Source organism: Oncorhynchus clarkii, chromosome 20 (genome assembly GCF_045791955.1).
Source record: "Oncorhynchus clarkii lewisi isolate Uvic-CL-2024 chromosome 20, UVic_Ocla_1.0, whole genome shotgun sequence".
NCBI classification, from domain to species: Eukaryota; Metazoa; Chordata; class Actinopteri; order Salmoniformes; family Salmonidae; genus Oncorhynchus; species Oncorhynchus clarkii.
Genome location: NC_092166.1, coordinates 17,054,849 through 17,078,854, shown reverse-complemented (window position 1 = coordinate 17,078,854; position 24,006 = coordinate 17,054,849). Strand labels below are relative to the sequence as shown.

The window sequence follows — 24,006 nt, the reverse complement described above, 5'->3', positions numbered from 1 at the left end:
TGATCATTAACATGACACGTGTATGTGTGTGTGTGTGTGTGTGTGTGTGTGTGTGTGTGTGTGTGTGTGTGTGTGTGTGTGTGTGTGTGTGTGTGTGTGTGTGTGTGTGCGTGCGTGCGTGCGTGCGTGCAAATGTGTGTACGTGTGTGTATGTCCTTGCCCTTCCATTTTCTCTCTCAGGGGCCCCAGAGGAACCACAATCTGACCCTCCATCCTCCCCTCATCCCCCTCTCCCCCCTCATCCCCATCCCCTCATCAGCATCATGACTTCCAGGTTAAAGCAGGGGTTGAGGGCTGAGCATCCCCATTGACAGAGCTTCAGGTTGGGGTGACCTGGGGGATATGCACACTAGGGCTATAGACTACTCTATACTGAACATATGCTAACATGATAACCCAGACATAATGTTAAATTAGTAATAATCTTTCACATTAAATTAATAACACAGACTTCTACGTAATCTGTTTTGGTACCTCTAGACCAATTCAGACTGCTGATCTGAGGACCTTTTTCATGAAAAATGTGTTTGTTTTCAATGATCCTGTTTTTCATTTCGTATTTGATATGTATCTTTGTAACCCCAGTCATACACGGTTCTCTCTGCTACCTCACGGGAATCGGTACCGGAGCGCAAAGTCTAGGACCAAAAGGCTCCTTAACAGCTTCTACCCCCAAGCCATAAGACTGCTGAACAATTAATCAAATGGCCACCAGACTATTACATTGTGTCCCGCCACTCCCCCAACACCCTCTTTTACGCTGCTGCTACTCTCTGTTTATCATCTATGCATAGTCACTTTAACTATATATACATGTACACATTTCCTCAATTAGCCCGACTTACCGGTGCCCCCGCACATTGACTCTGTACCGGTATCACCTGTATATATCCTCACTAATGTTATTTTGACTGTCATTTTACAGTTTTGTTTTTATTTAGAATTTCTTTACTTATCTATTGTTTACCTAATACCTATTTTTTACTTAAAAATTGCACTGATGGTTAGGGCTTGTATTCGGCGCACGTGACAAATAAACTTGGATTTTTATTTGATTTGAATTACAGGGCTCATTTGTGAAAGAGACATTGGTCTCAACTTGAATTCCTGTCAAAATGAAGGTTAAACAAAATACCATCTCTCTCTTTTTCTGACACACAAATACACACATACACACATACACACAGTGAACCTGTGATAAGCCTGGTGTCTGTGTTCTGATGACTTTCTCTAGCAGTGAGAATAATGAATGGTTCTGTTTGTAATGATATGAAGTTGAACTAGTGAAACAGCTTGACATGTCTCTGGCTTGTTCTGACTCTCTCATTTCCTTTCTGTGTTTCTAATATTCACCCTTCATACATGCCTGCTGAAATCCATACACTCCCACCCATGTCTCAATACCAGCCACTTTGCTCAATCCACAAAAACGTGCAAGTACACACACACACACACACACACACACGGTGTGCTCAGTATTTCTCAACAATGCTGTTGGTTCTATTTTTCACTCCTCCATACCTCTCTCTCTCTCCCTACCTCCGCTCACCCCTCTCTCCCTCTCCCTACCTCCGCTCACCCCTCTCTCTCTCTCCCTACCTCCACTCCCCCTCTCTCTCTCTCCCTACCTCCGCTCACCCCTCTCTCTCTCTCCCTACCTCTGCTCACCCCTCTCTCCCTCTCTCCCTACCTCCGCTCACCCCTCTCTCTCTCTCTCCCTACCTCCGCTCACCCCTCTCTCTCTCTCTCTCCCTACCTCCGCTCACCCCTCTCTCCCTCTCTCTCTCTCTCTCTCTCTCTCCCTACCTTCGTTCACCCCTCTCTCTCTCTCTCTCTCTCTCTCTCTCCCTACCTCCGCTCACCCCTCTCTCCCTCTCTCCCCCTCTATCTCTCTCTCTCCCTCCTCTATCTCTGATAAGCCCTGGCATTGTTGTGGGATTCTGTGCCTCTGTGTTTCGGAGTTAACGTTGATCCTCCTCCCACTGCCAATAACTCCAACTGGAGGCTTACTGGGTCTACCCTGTACCACCTCTGTTCATTATTCCCTGATCCTGAACCAGTCTCTAACAGAAAGCTCAGTGGGGGATGTACCACTGATACTCATTACATGCTGATCCTGAATCAGTTTCTCCCTCAGAGGGCTTACTGTGGTTCTGGCTATAAACAACTGATCTTGAATCAGTTTATGACGCAGAGGGCTCAGAGTGCCCCATAAACACTGAGTGTACAAAATATTAGGAACAGAGCTTGGTGTGGCCTATCTGGACCAGCTTATTAAAGGCTGATCCCAAATCAGCCAGATCTGATTACTCTAACATTTGTATAGAATACACATTATGGACATTGTTACCACTGAGCTGAATCCAGAGAGGTTTGTGTGTTTTTGTGCTTGTATACATGCATGCGTGCGTGTGTGAGTAATCTCGAGTCAAAGGAGGACAGGATGCTATCCTCTTGGGTCCTTTCCAGGTCAGAGCAGAATAAAAGACAGACTAGTTGTATCTGTTGTTAGGCCCTCCCTCACTGTGTTCTATACAGAACACCACTAATGAAGGCATGTCCTGACACCTTGGTAATCTGACACCTCTCCTTCACTTTCTGTTCTTCCTCAAACACCACACACACATAAACGCAGTTGGACACACCCCCCCCCCACCCCACCCCCCCACCCCCACACACACACACACAGTAACACACACACACACACACTGCAATAGCTCACAAATAGCTTGTGTATTAATTTGTGGTGAGGTGGGAGATGGAAAGACACAGAGAGAGAGATGGAGGGGTGAACCGTGGTTGCTTCGGACCCAATGTATCCGATCCTCCTAATTGTATTTGTCCAGTGTGACAAGTGGTGAATGATTGGGTTAACAGAACGCTCCTTGGCTGAGGGACGGAGGGAGAGTGAGGAGGAAAGAGAGGGAGACGGAGTGAGTGAGTCAGCGAGGAGAGAGAGGGGACAGGAAGAGGAAGAGAAGGAGGAAGAGTTGGAAGGGATGCATTGTGCTGATGTGGTTGTTTTAGACCTGGCTACCTTGGCCATTCATGGATGAACCAGCCCCAGTCCACTCAACAGCAGTTCTCTGCCTTTCCTCTATGGCTGTCCCTCTCTTTCCTCTCTCTTTTTCTCTTTCTCTCCTTGCCTCTCCATCTTCACTCCTGGCACTCCCTGTCACATGCAGAATAAACAAACAACCAACAAATCTACTCTGGGCTTTGATGAGGGCCAAAAAGAGTCCAACAGTGACCTATTCTGTTACATACAACTCCGTCACCTTTCTCCACACGTTTACCTGCTGTAAACTACGTACGTGACAAATACAATTTAGATTTGATTTAAACCATATTGACAATTGATACTTCAATGCTTAACAAATTCTGACAAATCATACATCTCAATGAGTCTCAACTACCTCCAGCTGTATATGCCCATTGCCCAAACAATGGACCACATTTCCAAGGCCATAGTCAGACATTGGGAGAGGATGTCGTGGTCAGAGAGAGAGAGAGAGAGAGAGCCTACATACATCAGTTGATGAATGGTGTCTTTCAGCGTGTGTGCGTGTGTGTGGTCTAATATAGTGGTCTTTTAATGGCGTCTAAATGCTTCCTAAGGGACCGTGGTGATCCGCGGGCTAACGGCACTAACCACACAGCTGATAAGTGTTGTGATGGATGGAGAGTGTTTGTGTTCTGACACACCAGCACTCCGATACTTCTCTCTCTCTCTTTCTCTATCTGTTTCTCTCCCTCTCTCGCTCTGTGTTTCTCTCTCTCTCTCGCTCTGTGTTTCTCTCTCTCTCTCGCTCTGTGTTTCTCTCACTCTCTCGCTCTGTGTTTCTCTCTCTCTCTCGCTCTGTGTTTCTCTCTCTCTCTCTCGCTCTGTGTTTCTCTCTCTCTTTATCTATTTTCTGTTTTTCTGTCTCATGCACTATTTATTCTCTCCTCTTTCTCTCCATCAGTTTCCATCTGTTTTTCCTTCCCCTCTCCCTGTTGCTTGTAGGTCCCCCTCCTCTCCCTCTTTCTCTTACTGTTCCTCTCCCAAATGGAACATTTCTCCATCTCTCGCACCCCTCATCGCTCACTCTCCTTCTCTCCCCCTTCGCTCTTCTCCTTCAGTCTTTATCTTTCCCTCTCTACATCCTTCCCTCTTCTCCTTCCACCCCGCTCCCTTCCCTCTCTCTACTCTTCCTCCATCGTTCCATCTTCTCCTTCCACCCCGCTCCCTTCCCTCTCTCTCTCTACTCTTCCTCCATCTCTCTCCATCGTTCCCTCTGTCTCCTCCCAACATCCCTCCTTCTCTCTCTCCCTCCACCCTCTCTTCATAGTGAGTAATGTGTTTGGCGTTTAGGACGCTGTAACTCTGGCTCCCGCCCAACATGATTTGCATGCCAAGACCACGAGCCAATCAGGCGGCACAATGGAGCAGATGTCCTTGGCATTTCTGACATCAACAGAGGTGACCCTGAAAACAGGAAATTAGTCTCAGAATGAATCAAGTATGTGGTCTATAATTGGGAAGAGTTAGCGACAAAATGAATGCCATGCTGGGTGTATGTTGGGTCTAATTGGAAAACGCTTTAATGTTATGTGGAAAATCCTAATGTTTACTGATGGTCCCAAGATACTTCAATGAGGTTTAATGCATGAATTCAACTGCTTACACTCTCTTAGAAAAAAAGGTGCTATCTAGAACCTAAAAGGGTTCTTCAGCTGTCCCCATAGAAGAAACCTTTAAAGAACCCTTTTGGGTTACATGTAGAACCCTTTCTACAGAGGGTTTTGCATGGAACCCAAAAGGGTTCTACTTGGAACCAAAAAGGGTTCTCCTTTGGGAACAGCCGAAGAACCCTTTTGGAAACATTTTCTCTAAGAGTCTACATCATAACAGATTAAGATACAGTATTTGATATGATACTTTCTGGTTTCAGGTAGTATACGCCTAACGCTGTATAATATATCTGTTATTAGACAAATGCTTTATTCAGACAACTTTGAAAATAACTTCTTCTTAGGGACATTCAATCCCAGCCAACTCAGTTTGAAATGGCGTTACTTAAAGGGATACTGTGAGATTCTGAATGAAGTTAGTGGAAGTTAGCAATAGTTTCGCAAGCCAATAATAACTGGTGTTAGCATAATGCTAACTTACCTGTAGACTTTCAGTCATTGAGCTAACGCTGGTAGCATTGGCTCGCAAAACTTCCTTCATACTGCACTCACAAACGTCAAAATGTTATCCACATGTTCATCTGACTCTGGGTAAGTAGAATGACATAATCTCTCCCTCTCTTTCTCTCAAACTATTATCTACTCTTCTAGTGTTTGTCATACTGTCACGCTCTGACTCACTCCTTCTCTCACACACACTCTTTTATAATGTTTTTCTCTCTCTTCTGTTTTTCCCTCTCTTCTAGCCATGGTAGCCAAAATAATGGGCCTTTTTATACATGACTCTAAGCCTGATGGGATGCTAATTGCTTAATTAACTCAGGAACCACATCTGTGTGGAAGCACCTTCTTTCAATATACTTTGTATCTCTCATTCACTCAAGTGTTTCCTTTATTTTGGCAGTTACCTGTATCTGTACCCTGGCCTGACAAATCGTTGGTCTCTTGATTTGTGTTCATAGAGATAAATAGGGAGATGTGCTGTAAACACACAAATGACAGAATCTCACATTATCCCTTTAACAGACCAGCTGGGTAATTAAAAAAATAAAAAGTCTAATTCAATTAATAAATAAGACTGTGTTGCTTGGTCATCTAGAACTGAGTGTGCCCGTCAGCCAGAGCTCTGTGTTTAAATCTAATTAAAGTCTATGAGGAGTATTTGCCTCACAGACAAAAATAGGCTGACATACACAAGGCAATAACCCACCGGCTAGTGATACTGGGGAGTGTGTGTGTGTGTGTGTGTGTGTGTGTGTGTGTGTGTGTGTGTGTGTGTGTGTGTGTGTGTGTGTGTGTGTGTGTGTGTGTGTGTGTGTGTGTGTGTGTGTGTGTGTGTGTGTGTGTGTGTGTGTGTGTGCTTCTGTTCAGAGTGCCAGGTTCACATGCATGCGCACTTTCTCTCTGTCACACACACACGGTGCCGTCTAAATTCCACACACTGGTTGAATCAATGTTTTTTCCACGTCATTTTGAAGTTAAGCCAATGTGGAATAGATGTTGAATTGACGTCTGTGCCCAGTGGGCAGGCATGACACCATTAGCCCTTCCACCACCTGCCAGGATAATGGCACCTTCTGTCTGGCACACCTGCCAGCCATCCAACACTTCTACCTCAGGTGTCATTACTTAACATTCTCTTTGACCTCTACCCTTCCACCTCTCTCTCTCTCGCACTCTCTCTCCCTTTCTCTTTCTCATTCTTTTTCTCTATTTCTCTTTCTCATTCTTTTTCTCTATTTCTCTTTCCCTCGCTCTCTCTTTCTCTCTCTCTCCCTTCTCTCTCTCTCTATGTTTCTCTCTCTCTCCCTCGTTCTCTTTTATCCCTGTCTCTCTCTCCTCTCAAACTCTTATCTATTCTTCCGGTGTTTGTCATATAGCCTTCACTGTCACTGTCACTCCGACTCAGTCTCATTTTCTCACATGCACTCTTTCATAATCTACTTCTCTCTTTCTTTCTCTCTCCTTGTCTTCCTATCTTTCCTATCTTTCCTCCCATAGCTCCACCTTTCAGTGGGCAGTGGAAGCTGAGCCCTACCGTCCTTTCCTTCCCACTGTTAGCAGCTCCTCAGTCCACACACACACTCCTTTGTCTCCACGTCGCCACAATCTATTTTTCCCCATCAGACCAGGCAGAAAATATGCTTTATCAAGTAGAAAATATGAGGAGTCATGGAGGGTTGTAAAGGGAAAATATGATAAACCCCTCATTTATGAAGATTTAGAGGTTTGGCTAAGCTCAGGCTTCAGTGCAAATCTATTCAACAGATATCTATATCCTGGCCTGACGAATCCTATGTCTCTCGATTTGTGTTTATAGAGATAAAAGAAAAACAGGGATGGATGTGTGCTGTAAACACACACGTAAGCTCTTAACGTGTTTATTTTCAAATGTTGTCCTTGGCCAGGTGCTTATTGGTTGTTAAACACACAGACACACAGACACACACACACACACAGACACAGACACACACACACACACACACACACACACACACACACACACACACACACACACACACACACACACACACACACACACACACACACACACACACACACACACACACACACACACACACACAATATTTTACATGTACAGTTCTCCTAAACGTAGTGAGTTAATACTCTTAGCCCACTCTTAACTGTGAGTTACAGCTTCCACAGTCCCTGGGTCTATAAAGGCCTGCCTGCCTTTCCCGGTTGGGACAGTAACACCCTACACTTAGCCACATGGTACAGGCCCACACCCAGCTAAACACACCCAGATGTAGATGGGAGAGACTCCAGCTAAGGGGACTAGTAGGGCAGAAGTCACATAGACACTGACTAGTATTCTTACGCACTTGTACACTTCTCCATCAACACTCCTGAGCAACTTAAAAGGATACTGCAAGATCACCCAGAGTCAGTGGAACTCGCGGAGACCATTTGTATGTCCACGACTTCAACTGACTCATGGGTAAGTAGAACAACGGCACAACTGCAGAATATCGGAGTATCCCTTTAACCACATAACCATCCCCCAAGCAAGCAAGTGATAAACTCTACTACAAGCTATACAAAACGCCCACAAGTGAAAATCCCTGAAACCCACAAAATGAATGCATTTCACAATACATTCAACAAAATGACTATGGCCATAGGAGTTCTGGGAACAGGATAATTCATACCCTTTGCACATCCAAATACGTCTTTAGTTGTAATTGGAAGGCACAGCTACCACTCTGTCCATTCCAATAGACAGTCCAATAATGGTAGGGTGCAGCTACCACTCTGTCCATTCCAATATACAGTCCAATAATGGGAGGGTACAGCTACTACTCTGTCCATTCCAATATACAGTGCAGCTACCACTCTGTCCATTCCAATATACAGTCCAATAATGGGAGGGTACAGCTACTACTCTGTCCATTCCAATATACAGTCCAATAATGGGAAGGCACAGCTACCACTCTGTCCATTCCAATAGACAGTCCAATAATGGGAGGGTACAGCTACCACTCTGTCCATTCCAATATACAGTCCAATAATGGGAGGGTACAGCTACTACTCTGTCCATTCCAATAGACAGTCCAATAATGGGAGGGTACAGCTACTACTCTGTCCATTCCAATATACAGTCCAATAATGGGAAGGCACAGCTACCACTCTGTCCATTCCAATAGACAGTCCAATAATGGGAGGGTACAGCTACCACTCTGTCCATTCCAATAGACAGTCCAATAATGGGAGGGTACAGCTACCACTCTGTCCATTCCAATATACAGTCCAATAATGGGAGGGTACAGCTACTACTCTGTCCATTCCAATAGACAGTCCAATAATGGGAGGGTACAGCTACCACTCTGTCCATTCCAATAGACAGTCCAATAATGGGAGGGTACAGCTACTACTCTGTCCATTCCAATAGACAGTCCAATAATGGGAGGGTACAGCTACTACTCTGTCCATTCCAATATACAGTCCAATAATGGGAGGGCACAGCTACCACTCTGTCCATTCCAATAGACAGTCCAATAATGGGAGGGTACAGCTACCACTCTGTCCATTCCAATAGACAGTCCAATAATGGGAGGGTACAGCTACCACTCTGTCCATTCCAATATACAGTCCAATAATGGGAGGGTACAGCTACTACTCTGTCCATTCCAATATACAGTCCAATAATGGGAGGGTACAGCTACCACTCTGTCCATTCCAATAGACAGTCCAATAATGGGAGGGTACAGCTACTACTCTGTCCATTCCAATAGACAGTCCAATAATGGGAGGGTACAGCTACCACTCTGTCCATTCCAATAGACAGTCCAATAATGGGAGGGTACAGCTGGACAAGTAGGGACATGTCCATCCACACGGTCGAATATGTCCACAGTGGTAACTATGGTGAGCTGGGATACTGTGTTTAACGTGGCGTATCACCCTTCAATTAACAGCCCTCCATCGCTCCACTTCTCCCGTCTTAAGAACAGATGCTCATTAACAGATGGTTTACATCTGACCGTCTCACACTTCTCCCTCCCCCTCTCTCTCATCCCTCTGACTCTTATCCTGCTGTCTACATCTGATGCTCAGTGATGTGAGGTGAAGGAAGGGAGGGAGGAGATAGGGGTGACTGATCAATGTTCAGGTGGGGGAGGTTGAGGATGTCTAGGAATGATGCATTGGAATGTTGAAATTAGTGACACGCACACACAATCCACGGATGCAAAAAGCACTTTGGAAGAGAAAAGGAGAGGACACAGATAGTGAGAGAAGGCCTGACTGGAGGTCACAAGAGAGAGTGGACAGGGCTGTACACAGGGGGGTTCCAGGCATGCTAACAAACATGAACTTTGAAAGAACACAACACAGAAGCAATCAATTCAAAGAAAACAACGTTGATTTGACACGCAGACCACAACAAACTCAACAAAACACCAAATTCTGACATCCATCATTCATCTGGTGTATAGACTGCAATCCCCATATGAAATCAACCTCAACTAACACAGACTTAATGCTGCTGCTTTGATGTACTGATCGCTTGAGTGGACTTTAAATAGAGCTCAGATTTAGTGTGTGTGTGTGTGTGTGTGTGTGTGTGTGTGTGTGTGTGTGTGTGTGTGTGTGTGTGTGTGTGTGTGTGTAAATATATAAATATTGATATGGTGGTTTCAATGTAAAGGAGATTTTACATGATGATGCACATCACACTGATTAATTTCACTCTTTTTCGTTGTCATGGTAATTCTGAATCATACAAATACAAAATCAATCAAAGCAAAAGTTGGTAGAACGTTTGAATTTCTCATTTTGGGGTTGATAAGACAACAACATTGAATTAAAATCCATTATTTTTCAAATCAATTCATATTAATACACTTACAATTGAATATGATGACATCATAATTGAAAATAACAACTCTAGTAGAATGTTGAAAGTTAGAATGTTTGGTTGATAGTCACTGTAGGTCATATTGATTTGAAACTTAGTTTGTGGGAACAACCCCAAACCTAGTTGTGTGACTTGCTTCTGCTATCCAAGATTGTACATTTTTCAACACTGAGCTTCTTCAAATAATTTCACGTCTCTACCATGGATGGCACAGTAGCTTCCTGTCGTCATCAATGGTAAGAATCAAAAAGTGAATTGCTTAATTTGGTGTAGTTCTCAAGAATCCATGTTTAGAATGCATTTAGGTACATCTACAGTAGAACTGGGTTTATGTGTGACTTTAGGTCAGGTCCTCCCGAGTTTCTCAGATATCTAGCTACCACAACCAGCACCTGCCTGAGCAGGAGAAACAGCGTCTGTTCCACAAGCACATGGACATGAGGCGCAAGATGGAGTTTTACAGGAACGTAAGGAGGGAGTTCTACAAGCAGCATGTGAGCTCAGGGGACCCGTGGTTATTTTCTGATGAAGAGAGGAAGAAACTGGAATCCATTCCAGGGGTGTTGGGGTTGGCTGCAGAGATGGACTTCCTGGAAATCTCTGATGTTTTTAGTAGAAGTAGTATTAAGATAAAAATAATGTAAAAAATATATATGTTATCTTTATTTAACTAGGCAAGTCAGTTAAGAACAAATTCTTTATTACAATGACAGCTTAGGAACAGTGGGTTAACTGCCTTGTTCAGGGGTAGAATGACAGATTTTTACCTTGTCAGCTCAGGGACTTGATCTAGCAACCTTTTGGTTACTGGCCCAACGCTCTAACCACTAGGCAACCTGCCACCCCTAATAAGAGAGGATCAGTAAGTATAGTAAGTTTGATACATGTAGGTTGTTGTCTATTTTAAATTGATTAAAATAAATCATATTTTAAAGCTACAATATGTAACCAACCAAATTCACATAGAAATGTGAGTTGTAGATCATTCATTCCAGTTGAAAGTCTAAGAAGCGGTAGATCTGTTCTATGTGTGCTATTTCTATGCCTCCCCTTCTGAAGTTTTGTTGTTGCCTCTTTTTCTTTTGGTTTTGTACACCAGCTTCAAACAGCTGAATATACAATATTTTGCTTATGGAAAATATATTTCACAGCGGTACAATGATTCTATACACAATGACTGCTTGTTTTCTGACATAAACTGAAATTAGGTGAAATATTAGAATTTTAGCAACCAGGAAATGGCTGAGCGATTTCTGCATAGTGCATCTTAAAGTATAACAATTGTGATGCATCATTTTTGAGTGTGTGCCTGTGTGTGTGCACACTTGCCTGTGTTTCCATGCATGCAATCATGTTTGGGCGTGTGTGTGAGAGTGCATCCATGCTTGGGTGTGTGTGTCTGTTTGAAGCACATCGTTAGTGTGTTTACATAGCTGAGTGAGTGATGCTTGACGGAGCGTTTCTGTGTGCTCTCTGTTGTTAATCACCACTGTGTGACTGTGAATGAGCTGTGCCTTCCAGATACTTCTAAAGCACATAAACACACAGAGAAAGTGTTTGTGTGTCTTGGATGGGCGGTGTGTGGTGTGTATCAGTGTGTGTGTGTGTGTGTGTGTGTGTGTGTATTTGTATGTTTTGGACAGGTTGTCTGTGAAATGAGCCCAATGCTGCTCTGGCATTGCTTCAACACTCTGGGCAGAGTGGGCCAAGAGAGAATGAGCGAGAGAGAATGATAGCAGATTGTACAGTAAACAGACGTCACTCAGCCTCTAATCAGTATGAGGCCAGAAAGGTCAGGCTGACAAACAGATCACAGATCCAGATGACAGCTCAATCCCAATCAGCCAGGGGAACGAGTAGAGCACAGAGACAGATGCTTAGTCACCCCATATCGACTGGAACAGACTGTAGTGTATCACTAAACGTAAATAATCATCAATGTTCCAATCACTGCGCATTCTAATCACTTCAATCTGGGATCAGTCTTTCCCCTACGTCCTGAGTCACAGAACAGCTTAACTTTCACCCTCACTAAAAATAAATACACAACTGTACATTAAACATACAGTAATCATGAATGTATATAACATGGTATGATATCAATGCATTTAATATTCAAATGGCATGATATCATGCATTGGTATGTATACTGTACATGCTTCACAAATAGACCCCCACTTCTCAAACATAAATTGTGAGTGGTTATGACATTATAGTACAGTATATTGATACTGCTCTCGTGCTCTCTGTACGGTGTGTAATTTAGGGAGCTTAAGGTTAGGTCACCTCTATACTCTACACTACATGTGTGAGATTCCTCATCAATCAAGAAGGATTAAGGCAATATTATCTTCTCACACACACTCTGAAGCTGTGGTGAACTCTGGAGTGTGTGTGTGTGTGTGTGTGTGTGTGTGTGTGTGTGTGTGTGTGTGTGTGTGTGTGTGTGTGTGTGTGTGTGTGTGTGTGTGTGTGTGTGTGTGTGTGTGTGTGTGTGTGTGTGTGTGTGTGTGTGTGTGTGTGTGTGTGTGTGTGTGTACTTGTGATCCTTCATGTCGTGGAGACATAGATTTCCCTCCAAAGGACAAAAGCAGATTATGACATACTCTGGGAGTTGAGACTGATGGTTGAGAGAGACTTGAGTAGGCGGAGGAGAGGAAAAGCAAGGGATGATGTGTGGAGTGTGTTGTGTATGGAGAGATGGTTGGAACAGAGGGATAGAGGGAGTGAAGATGGAGACAGCCCAGCTGTTCTGTCTGGACTACTTGCAGCATGCGCAATGAAAAACACTCTCCCTGAAATAAAGTGACTTCTGACACTATGGTTCCGTAGGAAACAGCTCACAGTGATAAACTCATTGTATTTGTATACAGACACGTACACAGACGTACAGGCACATGAATGCAAGCTAATACACAAACACTCTCACACACATACGTGCATACACATACACACATATATATGCCTTCAAAGACCCCCGACAATCCTCTCTCTTCTCTCTATTACTTTCACACACACACACACACACACACACACACACACACACACACACACACACACACACACACACACACACACACACACACACACACCTTACGACCTCGTCTTGGTTAACCAACGCGCACTGATCAGAGCAGAGTTTACACAGGACTGTTAGACATAACGGAGATGAGGGGGGAAGGAAAGAGACAGAGGGTTTCCTCTTCCTCTCGACCTCTGTCTGTCTGTCCGTCTGTCCGTCCGTCCGTCCGTCCGTCCGTCTGTCTGTCTGTCTGTCTGTCTGTCTGTCTGTCTGTCTGTTCCTCCCTCTGTCTCCCTCCCTCCCTCTCTCCATCCCTCTGTCTCCCTCCCTCTCTCCCTCCCTCTGTCTCCCTCCCTCTCTCCCTCCCTCTGTCTCCCTCCCTCTCTCCCTCCCTCTGTCTCCCTCCATCTCTCTCTTTGTCTCCCTCCATCCCTCTCTGTCTCCCTCCCTCTCTCCGCCTGTCTCCCTCCATCCCTCTGTCTCCCTCCCTCTGTCTCCCTCCCTCTCTCCCTCCAGTCCTCCCTCTGTCTCCCTGCCTGCCTCCCTCCCTTTGTCTCCCTGTCTCCCTGCCTGTCTCCCTCCCTATGTCTCCCTGTCTCCCTGCCTGCCTCTCTCCCTCTGTATCCCTGCCTACCTCCCTCCAGTCCTCCCTCTGTCTCCCTGCCTGCCTCCCTCCAGTCCTCCCTCTGTCTCCCTGCCTGCCTCCCTCCCTTTGTCTCCCTGTCTCCCTGCCTGTCTCCCTCCCTCTGTCTCCCTGTCTCCTTGCCTGCCTCCCTCCCTCTGTATCCCTGCCTGCCTCCCCCCAGTCCTCCCTCTGTCTCCCTGCCTGTCTCCCTGCCTGCCTGCCTCCCTCCATTCCTCCCTCTGTCTCCCTGCCTGCCTCCCTCCAGTACTCCCTCCTTCTCCCTGCCTGTCTCCCTGCCTGCCTGCCTCCCTCCAGTCCTCCCTCTGTCTCCCTGCCTGCCTCCCTCCCTTTGTCTCCCTGTATCCCTGCCTGCCTCCCTCCCTTTGTCTCCCTGTATCCCTGCCTGCCTCCCTCCCTTTGTCTCCTTGTCTCCCTGCCTGCCTCCCTCCCTCCTCCCTCTGTCTCCCTCCAGTCCCCCCTCTTTCTCCCTGCCTGCCTCCCTCCATTCCTCCCTCTGTCTCCCTGCCTGCCTCCCTCCATTCCTCCCTCCGTCTCTCTGTCTGCCTTCCTCCCTCCATTCCTCCCTGTGTCCTGCAGTACTCCCCATCAAAGACCTTGTACTGTCCATTGAGGGAGGCTTGCGGGGCTCATCCAGCCTCTATGATCAGACCTTCCATCTCTCTCTGTCTCCCCTCTCTTCCTACCCCCTCCATCCTTCCCCCTCCCTCCCTTCCTCAATCCCCCACTCACCATCGAAGACTCTGTACTGTCCATTGAGGGAGGCTTGCAGGGCCCGTCCAGCGTCTCTGATCAGGCCCTCCATGTCTGTGCGACTCAGATTGGATAGACTGTCCTCCATGACACTGGTGCAACACGTGTAGCCCTGGGGACAGATCCTCAGGTGCTCTCCTAGAGGAGGGAGAGACAGGAGAGAGTAGTTCAGGAAAACCTTAACTCTAGCCTTGAAACGAATGCATCGCTCTTTGAATTAGTTACGGACGTAGTTGACATATTATTAACTGGGTGGTTCGAGCCCTGCATACTGATTACCTGACAGCCGTGGTATATTAGACCGTATACCACAGGTATGACAAAACATACAGCGAGGGGAAAAAGTATTTGATCCCCTGCTGATTTTGTACGTTTGCCCACTGACAAAGAAATGATCAGTCTATAATTTTAATGGTAAGTTTATTTGAACAGTGAGAGACAGAATAACAACCACAAAAATCCAGAAAAAACGCATGTAAAAAATGTTATAAATTGATTTGCATTTTAATGAGGGAAATAAGTATTTGACCCCTCTGCAAAACATGACTTAGTACTTGGTGGCAAAACCCTTGTTGGCAATCACAGAGGTCAGACGTTTCTTGTAGTTGGCCACCAGGTTTGCACACATCTCAGAGGGATTTTGTCCCACTCCTCTTTGCAGATCTTCTCCAAGTCATTAAGGTTTCGAGGTTGACATTTAGCAACTCAAACCTTCAGCTCCCTCCACAGATTTGCTATGGGATTAAGGTCTGGAGACTGGCTAGGCCACTCCAGGACCTTAATGTGCTTTTTCTTGAGCCACTCCTTTGTTGCCTTGGCCGTGTGTTTTGGGTCATTGTCATGCTGGAATACCCATCCACGACCTATTTTCAATGCCCTGGTTGAGGGAAGGAGGTTCTCACCCAAGATTTGACGGTACATGGCCCCGTCCATCGGCCCTTTGATGCGGTGAAGTTGTCCTGTCCCCTTAGCAGAAAAACACCCCCAAAGCATAATGTTTCCACCTCCATGTTTGACGGTGGAGAGGGTGTTCTTGGGGTCATAGGCAGCATTCCTCCACCTCCAAACACAGCGAGTTGAGTTGATGACAAAGAGCTCCATTTTGGTCTCATCTGACCACAACACTTTCACCCAGTTGTCCTCTGAATCATTCAGATGTTCATTGGCAAATTTCAGACGGCATGTATATGTTCTTTCTTGAGCAGGGGGACCTTGCGGGATTTCAGTCATTCACGGCGTAATGTGTTATCAATTGTTTTCTTGGTGACTATGGTCCCAGCTGCCTTGAGATCATTGACAAGATCCTCCCGTGTAGTTCTGGGCTGATTCCTCACCGTTCTCATGATCATTGCAACTCCACGAGGTGAGATCTTGCATGGAGCCCCAGGCCGAGGGAGATTGACAGTTCTTTTGTGTTTCTTCCATTTGCGAATAATCGCACCAACTGTTGTCACCTTCTCACCAAGCTGCTTGGCGATGGTCTTGTAGCCCATTCCAGCCTTGTGTAGGTCTACAATCTTGTCCCTGACATCCTTGGAGAGCTCTTTGATCTTGGCCATGGTGGAGAGTTTGGAATCTGATTGATTGATTGCTTCTGTGGACAGGTGTCTTTTATACAGGTAACAAACTGAGATTAGGAGCACTCCCTTTAAGAGTGTGCTCCTAATCTCAGCTCGTTACCTGTATAAAAGACTGGGAGCCAGAAATCTTTCTGATTGAGACGGGGTCAAATACTTATTTCCCTCATTAAAATGCAAATCAATTTATAACATTTTTGACATGTGTTTTTCTGGATTTTGTTGTTGTTATTCTGTCTCTCACTGTTCAATTAAACCTACCATTAAAATTATAGACTGATCATTTCTTTGTCAGTGGGCAAACATACAAAATCAGCAGGGGATCAAATACTTTTTTCCCACACTGTATATTTTTACTGCTCTAATTAAGATGGTAACCAGTTTATAATAGCAATAAGGCACCTCGGGGGTTTGAAGTATATGGCCAATATACCATGGCTAAGGACTGTATCCAGGCACTCCATGTTGCGTCTTGCATAAGAACAGCCATTAGCCGTGGTATATTGGTCATATACCACACCCCCTCAGGCCTTGTTGCTTAATTATACACCTTGTTGCTATTTGGCATTAGGCAATAAACCTTCTGCAAACATTCACGCATAGGCCTCACACAGTGTGGAGATGGGGAACAGTTATCAGCCAATTAAAAATCAAGTGAATATTTTAACGATTCAACCGAATAGATTCTGAAGAGATCCTTTACCGCATTCCAAACATCTTCACGTCTACCCACACACACAATAAGCGTACAGTCAGATGGAGCCAACGTCCTTACACTGTTTAATTACATTCCCCTTTTGAAGAGGCAGTATTAAGCTTCTGACACACACACACACACACTATCTTTCTCGCTCTCGCACACACATACTTTGATGGCTGCTCTATCCTTGCCACGGTGAGATGGAGAGCGTGGGCTGTAACTAACAAAGAAAAACATTTGTATACAGATCATATTGCTGCGTTCTCTCTAGGGGAGAGAGAGGTCCGACTGCAGACTGACCAACTCTTAAATTACTGGACATCTTATTCAATGTCTTTTCAAAAGGGAATGTTCTAGAACTCAGAAAGAACGCTATACACACGTACGAACACACACACACACACACACACACACACACACACGTACACACACACACACACACACACACACACACACACACACACACACACACACACACACACACACACACACACACACACACACACACACACACACACACACACACACACACACACACACACACACACAGAGTGACAGTGCTATGATTGTACTGCTCCCGGACTAGGATAGAGCCTGCTTGTCGATTGCGTACCAACTGGCTGCACAGTGATCAATGATAGTCTATTCCACAACGTTACACAGTGAATAGGATGTTGTGCACATTATAATCACATGGTGTGTCTTCAGAAGGGTGTGTATGTTCACCCACTGAGGGGAATGTGGAGGAGAATAAAAGACCAACTGTTTTACTGATCAAAGATATTAATCTGCTATACTGAACCTCAACTGTTAAAGCCAAACATTTTGCCCTCATTTAACTGTAGCCTGCCATTAATCGATATGTGTGTGGTGTGGGTGTTTGTACAGTTGTGTCTGCGTGTGGTGTGCACTGCATCGATCTATGTGTGGGGGTCCTTGAGTTTGACTTGTGTGTCCATGTGAGTGAATGTGTTGGCAAGTATATGTCATTGTGTGTGTGTGTGTGTGTGTGTGTGTGTGTGTGTGTGTGTGTGTGTGTGTGTGTGTGTGTGTGTGTGTGTGTGTGTGTGTGTGTGTGTGTGTGTGTGTGTTGTTGCCACAGTGTGTGTGTAAATAGTGCTGAAGTGACTCATCAGTCCTTTGTCTACTAGCCAGGGTTGTCATTTTGAGGGAGAGGAGAACAGGTCAATGTGGACGGTACAGGGACATTGAGCATCCCTGATCTCACCATGTCACTGCAATTACATCAAGACCACTACAGACTCATACACTCATCTCTCTGACACATGAGTGTGTTAAGGGAAGGTTGTGTGTGATGGTGGTGGTGGGGAGGGGGAGGGGGGGGGGTGTGCTAGGCTGGCTGCAATCTGTCAGCCTCTGGGACAGTCTTTCTAAATACCTGCCTGGGCCAGCCATCTCTTCCAGCTCAGTGTGCCTGCTGCCTGCTGTATGAAGGACATCTGAGCTAAGTAAGTTGGAACACTAATACACACACACGCACACTGGGTCTGATAAGCAGAGACTGCTTGTCGATTGAGTAACACCTGGCTGCACACTGATCAATGATAGTCTATTACACAATGTCACACAGTGAGTATGACTTAGTGAACACACAGAGTGTTAGTTATAGTGATTTTCTTTCAGGCGTCCAATAGTGTCCATTTAGAATCACATGGTGTGTCTTCAGAAGGGTGTGTATGTTTACACAACCGCCTTCTAGAAGGGTGTGTATGTTTACACAACCACCATCTAGAAGGGTGTGTATGTTTACACAACCGCCATCTAGAAGGGTGTGTATGTTTACACAACCGCCATCTAGAAGGGTGTGTATGTTTACACAACCGCCTTCTAGAAGGGTGTGTATGTTTACACAACCACCATCTAGAAGGGTGTGTATGTTTACACAACCGCCATCTAGAAGGGTGTGTATGTTTACACAACCACCATCTAGAAGGGTGTGTATGTTTGCACAACCGCCATCTAGAAGGGTGTGTATGTTTACACAACCACCATCTAGAAGGGTGTGTATGTTTACACAACCGCCATCTAGAAGGGTGTGTATGTTTACACAACCACCATCTAGAAGGGTGTGTATGTTTACACAACCACCATCTAGAAGGGTGTGTATGTTTACACAACCACCATCTAGAAGGGTGTGTATGTTTACACAACCACCATCTAGAAGGGTGTGTATGTTTACACAACCACCATCTAGAAGGGTGTGTATGTTTACACAACCACCATCTAGAAGGGTGTGTATGTTTACACAACCGCCATCTAGAAGGGTGTGTATGTTTACACAACCACCATCTAGAAGGGTGTGTATGTTTACACAACCATCATCTAGAAGGGTGTGTATGTTTACACAACCGCCATCTAGAATGGTGTGTATGTTTACACAACCACCATCTAGAAGGGTGTGTATGTTTACACAACCGCCATCTAGAAGGGTGTGTATGTTTACACAACCACCATCTAGAAGGGTGTGTATGTTTACACAACCACCATCTAGAAGGGTGTGTATGTTTACACAACCGCCTTCTAGAAGGGTGTGTATGTTTACACAACCACCATCTAGAAGGGTGTGTATGTTTACACAACCGCCATCTAGAAGGGTGTGTATGTTTACACAACCGCCTTCTAGAAGGGTGTGTATGTTTACACAACCGCCTTCTAGAAGGGTGTGTATGTTTAGGGGAATGTGGAGGAGAATACCGTTTTTTACAATCACTTTGGCACTAATTTCGGAACCTTGATGTCATTTTTCAAAACTCTAGAAAACTCACAACCAATGATCAAAATGCACATTTTTCAAAACTCTAACACTATTTTCCAATTGCTTGGATACAATACACATAAAGCTAAGATCATTTGTTCATTGAACTAAAATCACCTGTTCAAAATGACACAACATAACATCAAAGTATTACCATTTCTAAATGCAAGTCACACATTATATCTGAGATGACTGTCAATTCACACATTATATCTGAGATGACTGTCTATTCACACATTACATCTGAAATGACTGTCTATTCACACATTACATCTGAGATGACTGTCTATTCATTTCATTACAATGATCTAACTATCAATTGATACAACTGCTCAAAATGATAAGTAACTGTTGTATTACTCTTAATGCATAGTTTTGTGGAAACTGACAAACAATATTTCATGTTTAGATCATGAAAGTTTCAGGATAACAAGATCCATTGACACCAATTACCGTGGAACATAAACCAATTGGACTACATTATCTATGGATGTAATATTACATCATCATTCTTTATCACTGTCTCTATGGTCCCATGTACTACTTTTCCAGACCATGTTTTCAGATTTGACATTACTGTACACCCCCCTGCCACTTTATTAGGGACACCTATCTAGTACTGGGTAGGACCCCCTTTTGCCTCCACAACAGCCTGAATTATTCACGGTGTTGTACGTTAAGAGATGCCCTTCTGCACACAACTGTTTTAAACAGCTGTTATTTGAGCATTTGTGGCCTTTCTGTTAGCTTGAATGAGTCTGGATATTCTCCTCTGACCTCTCTCATTAACAAGGTGTTTTGCCCACAGAACTGCCACTCACTGAATGTGTTTTGTTTATCACACCATTCTCTGTAAACTCTAGAGACTGTAGTCCATAAAAATCCCAGGAAGGCAGCTGTTTCTGAGATGCTGGAATCACCATGTGTGGCATCAACAATCATACCACGGTCAAAGTTGCTTAGATTACTCATCTTGCCTGTTCTAATGTTTGGTCGAACAACATCTAAAACTCTCTACTCTATATACTCTACATATTGAGTTGCAGGCAGCCACATGATTCGCTGTTCGAATGTAACCTTCCTTGCTGAGCTAAATCAGGTCTGTAGAGCTGATAGCATGACCTATGTCATTGTGTGGGATAATGTCAGGTTCCACCATGCTCAAATGGTGCAAGCATGGTTTCAGGCCCATCCACAATTTACCACCCTGTGCTTACCCCCAAACTCTCCTTTCCTTAACCCGATTGAGGAATTTTTCTCCACATGGAGATGGAAGGTATATTGTAGGCGCCTTCACGAACAAGCCACCCTTCTCCAGGCCATGGATGACGCATGCAATGACATCACGGCAGATCAGTGTCAGGCCTGGATTCACCATACAATGACATCACGGCAGACCAGTGTCAGGCCTGGATTCACCATGCAATGACATCACGGCAGACCAGTGTCAGGCCTGGATTCACCATGCAATGACATCACGGCAGACCAGTGTCAGGCCTGGATTCACCATGCAATGACATCACGGCAGACCAGTGTCAGGCCTGGATTCACCATGCAATGACATCACGGCAGACCAGTGTCAGGCCTGGATTCACCATGCAATGACATCACGGCAGACCAGTGTCAGGCCTGGATTCACCATGCAATGACATCACGGCAGACCAGTGTCAGGCCTGGATTCACCATGCAATGACATCACGGCAGACCAGTGTCAGGTCTGGATTCACCATGCAATGACATCACGGCAGATCAGTGTCAGGCCTGGATTCGCCCGAAGATTCTTCCCAAGATGTTTGGCTAATGAAAACATCCATTGTGATGTGGATGAGAACCTATAGCCAAATCCACAAGACAGGGTTGAGGGAAATATAGAAGTACAGTTATCAATCTTTTGTTTTGCTTTTTACAGTAAGCCAGGTGAGGAACACTGCAGTGATGTTTTACAGTAAGCCAGGTGAGGAACACTGCAGTGATGTTTTACAGTAAGCCAGGTGAGGAACACTGCAGTGATGTTTTACAGTAAGCCAGGTGAGGAACACTGCAGTGATGTTTTACAGTAAGCCAGGTGAGGAACACTGCAGTGATATTTTACAGTAAACCAGATGAGGAACACTGCAGTGATGTTTTACAGTAAGCCAGGTGAGTAACACTGCAGTGATGTTTTACAGTAAGCCAGGTGAGGACCACTACAGTGATGTTTTACAGTAAGCCAGGTGAGGAACCTGCAGTTGACCTTTAACTGTTTTTAATTTTTTTGTAGCTAATTATTTTTGCTTTGATTCAAAGAAACCTATGTTGTGATTTTATTGTATTTCATCAATAAATGTCATATTTTGTTCAATGATTCCACTGTGTCTGTAGTATTCTCTCTACTAGTTATTTTACAGTGATGTATTTACGTATAGTAGCATAATGAAACATGTATCACATATTTTGTACTACAATATTTAATGATTGTATGAACAACGACACAGTGAAACTATCGGTATCTTGTGTGTGGGTGATCTAAATGAATGTTCCTATGGTATTTCATGATAAATGAGTTATTTGAACCAACGATTCTGCAAGTGCAAGGTTTCTTTAAAGATATGAATGCACAATGCAATGTTTTGAACATTGGACAGCCTGTATTAAAAGTGATGACCGTTTTGAGTTTTGTGTCTAGAGTTTTGAAAAATGACCACAAGGTTCTGAAATTAGTGCCAAAGTGATTGTTAAAAACTGTAAAACACACTCTGAAGCTGTGGTGAACTCTGGAGTGTGTGTGTGTGTGTGTGTGTGTGTGTGTGTGTGCGTGTGTGTGTGTGTGTGTGTGTGTGTGTGTGTGTGTGCGTGTGTGTGTGTGTGAGCCAGCCAAAACACTTTCAATCAGACGATAAAGCAGATTGAGGAAGCAGCGTTCTTTAACGGTCCTCTCCGTCCCCTCCTCGTCAGTCATCACTCACACCCCATTTCCTTCACAGAGAACACTGGCAATCACAACCGTCTTCTAACTGAAGAACACATAATATTACTCTGGTGGAAACACCTTTCAGATGAGAGGTATCGATAGTCTACTCTCTTGTAATATTATCCTATGAACATTATTACCTTTCAGAGCACATTGAGAGTTGGAGGTGTTGGTAGAGCTCTCTGTTAGCGGGTAGGTCATGTTATTTTGGAGGCTGCGGTATTAGTCTTTCAGAAAGCACAGGGGAAATGAGGAAATGAGAAAAGGGCATATGGTATGACTCAAAAAAGGAGGGTTCCAAAGGAACTGACTTTCCTTCTTAATTATTTATAGGTTTGGAGGAATAATCACAAATATGTTGTGCCACATGTGTACATTATTTATGTTTCGAGTAACAACAACAACAAAACGAACTCACACACTGAAAGGCTGCAGCTCCAGCCAGGTCACCCATGAAACAAATCAGTATTCCACGTCCGTGCATGTCTGAGGACGTTGGGAGATTACGTGGAAACTGGCCACCAGGTGCAACAGTGAGCCCTGCTACCGGCAGGTTCGGCATGGGGGCAGCACTTTTACTTTCTGTGTTTGATTAAAATGTCACTGGAAATAACTGCATCTGCAATCTAGATGAAATAATAGTATATTTTCAGCAACTTCTCAGTCATGCAAACACTTTTGATGGCACCCAGCACCCAGGAAGGAATGTTATATACCAAACTTTCATGGCACCTTGGCACAAACCAAAACGATCATCGAAAGCCAGTCTGAAATCTCTAATTCATGGTGGAGATCTTATAATAACTCTATGCCTTCTCTTATCAGGTGATATCCATCAATGCCCTGGACCTCACTTTATCTTGAACCCCATCAAACGGCCTATGTACCCATCCTCCTCTTTCGAACGGTGGATGAAGAGTAACAGCAAAGATGTGGTATGTTTGGAATGCACGCAGTGGATTCATCTAAAATGCAGCGATTCTAGCTTTGGACATGGGGTCAATGAAGCTTACCGTTGCTGTCGGTGTGCTGTACCCGCGGGGTGTGTGAGCACTGAAGGTGGAGTGGGACCAGAGGTCTTACCGAGGGTGGAGAGTGCACCGGAGGAGGGGGGGTCCCCAGCGGAGCGGAGGCCACCAGAGGCGAGTGACGGGGGACACGGTTGTGAGGACGATGGAGTGGCACGATGGGGTGCTCCATGGCGACAGAGAGGCCACCGGAGGCAGTGCAGTGGGAAGATGGCAGCACAGTGGGAGGTGAGTTACAAGTGGATCAGGAATTCAATGAGGTCTTTGGGTAGAAGGGCTTACATTTTGTGCACTTAAACTTCAGAAGCCTACTACCGAAAATCGATGAGATACACCTGTTGGTTTGCAAATCAGAGGGGGGTGTCTTCTGATATACTGAGGCATGGTTGGATTAATCTGTTTGTGACTGTTCATCTGTTTGTAATTACTCTGTTGTCTGGAAGGATCGGAATCAGAACGGTGGGGGGATATGTGCGTTTGTAAGCTCAGACATTGCTTTTAAC

General features: G+C 44.9%; 1 protein-coding gene across 1 annotated transcript in view; it reads right to left on the bottom strand.

The window, feature by feature from the left end:
- Positions 1-24,006, bottom strand: part of LOC139376023 (glypican-1-like) — a 135,173-nt gene that overhangs the window by 47,083 nt on the left and 64,084 nt on the right. The window contains exon 3 of the mRNA XM_071118100.1: positions 14,452-14,610. Coding sequence (XP_070974201.1) covers positions 14,452-14,610 — 159 coding nt within the window. The remainder of the gene's footprint in view (positions 1-14,451; positions 14,611-24,006) is intronic.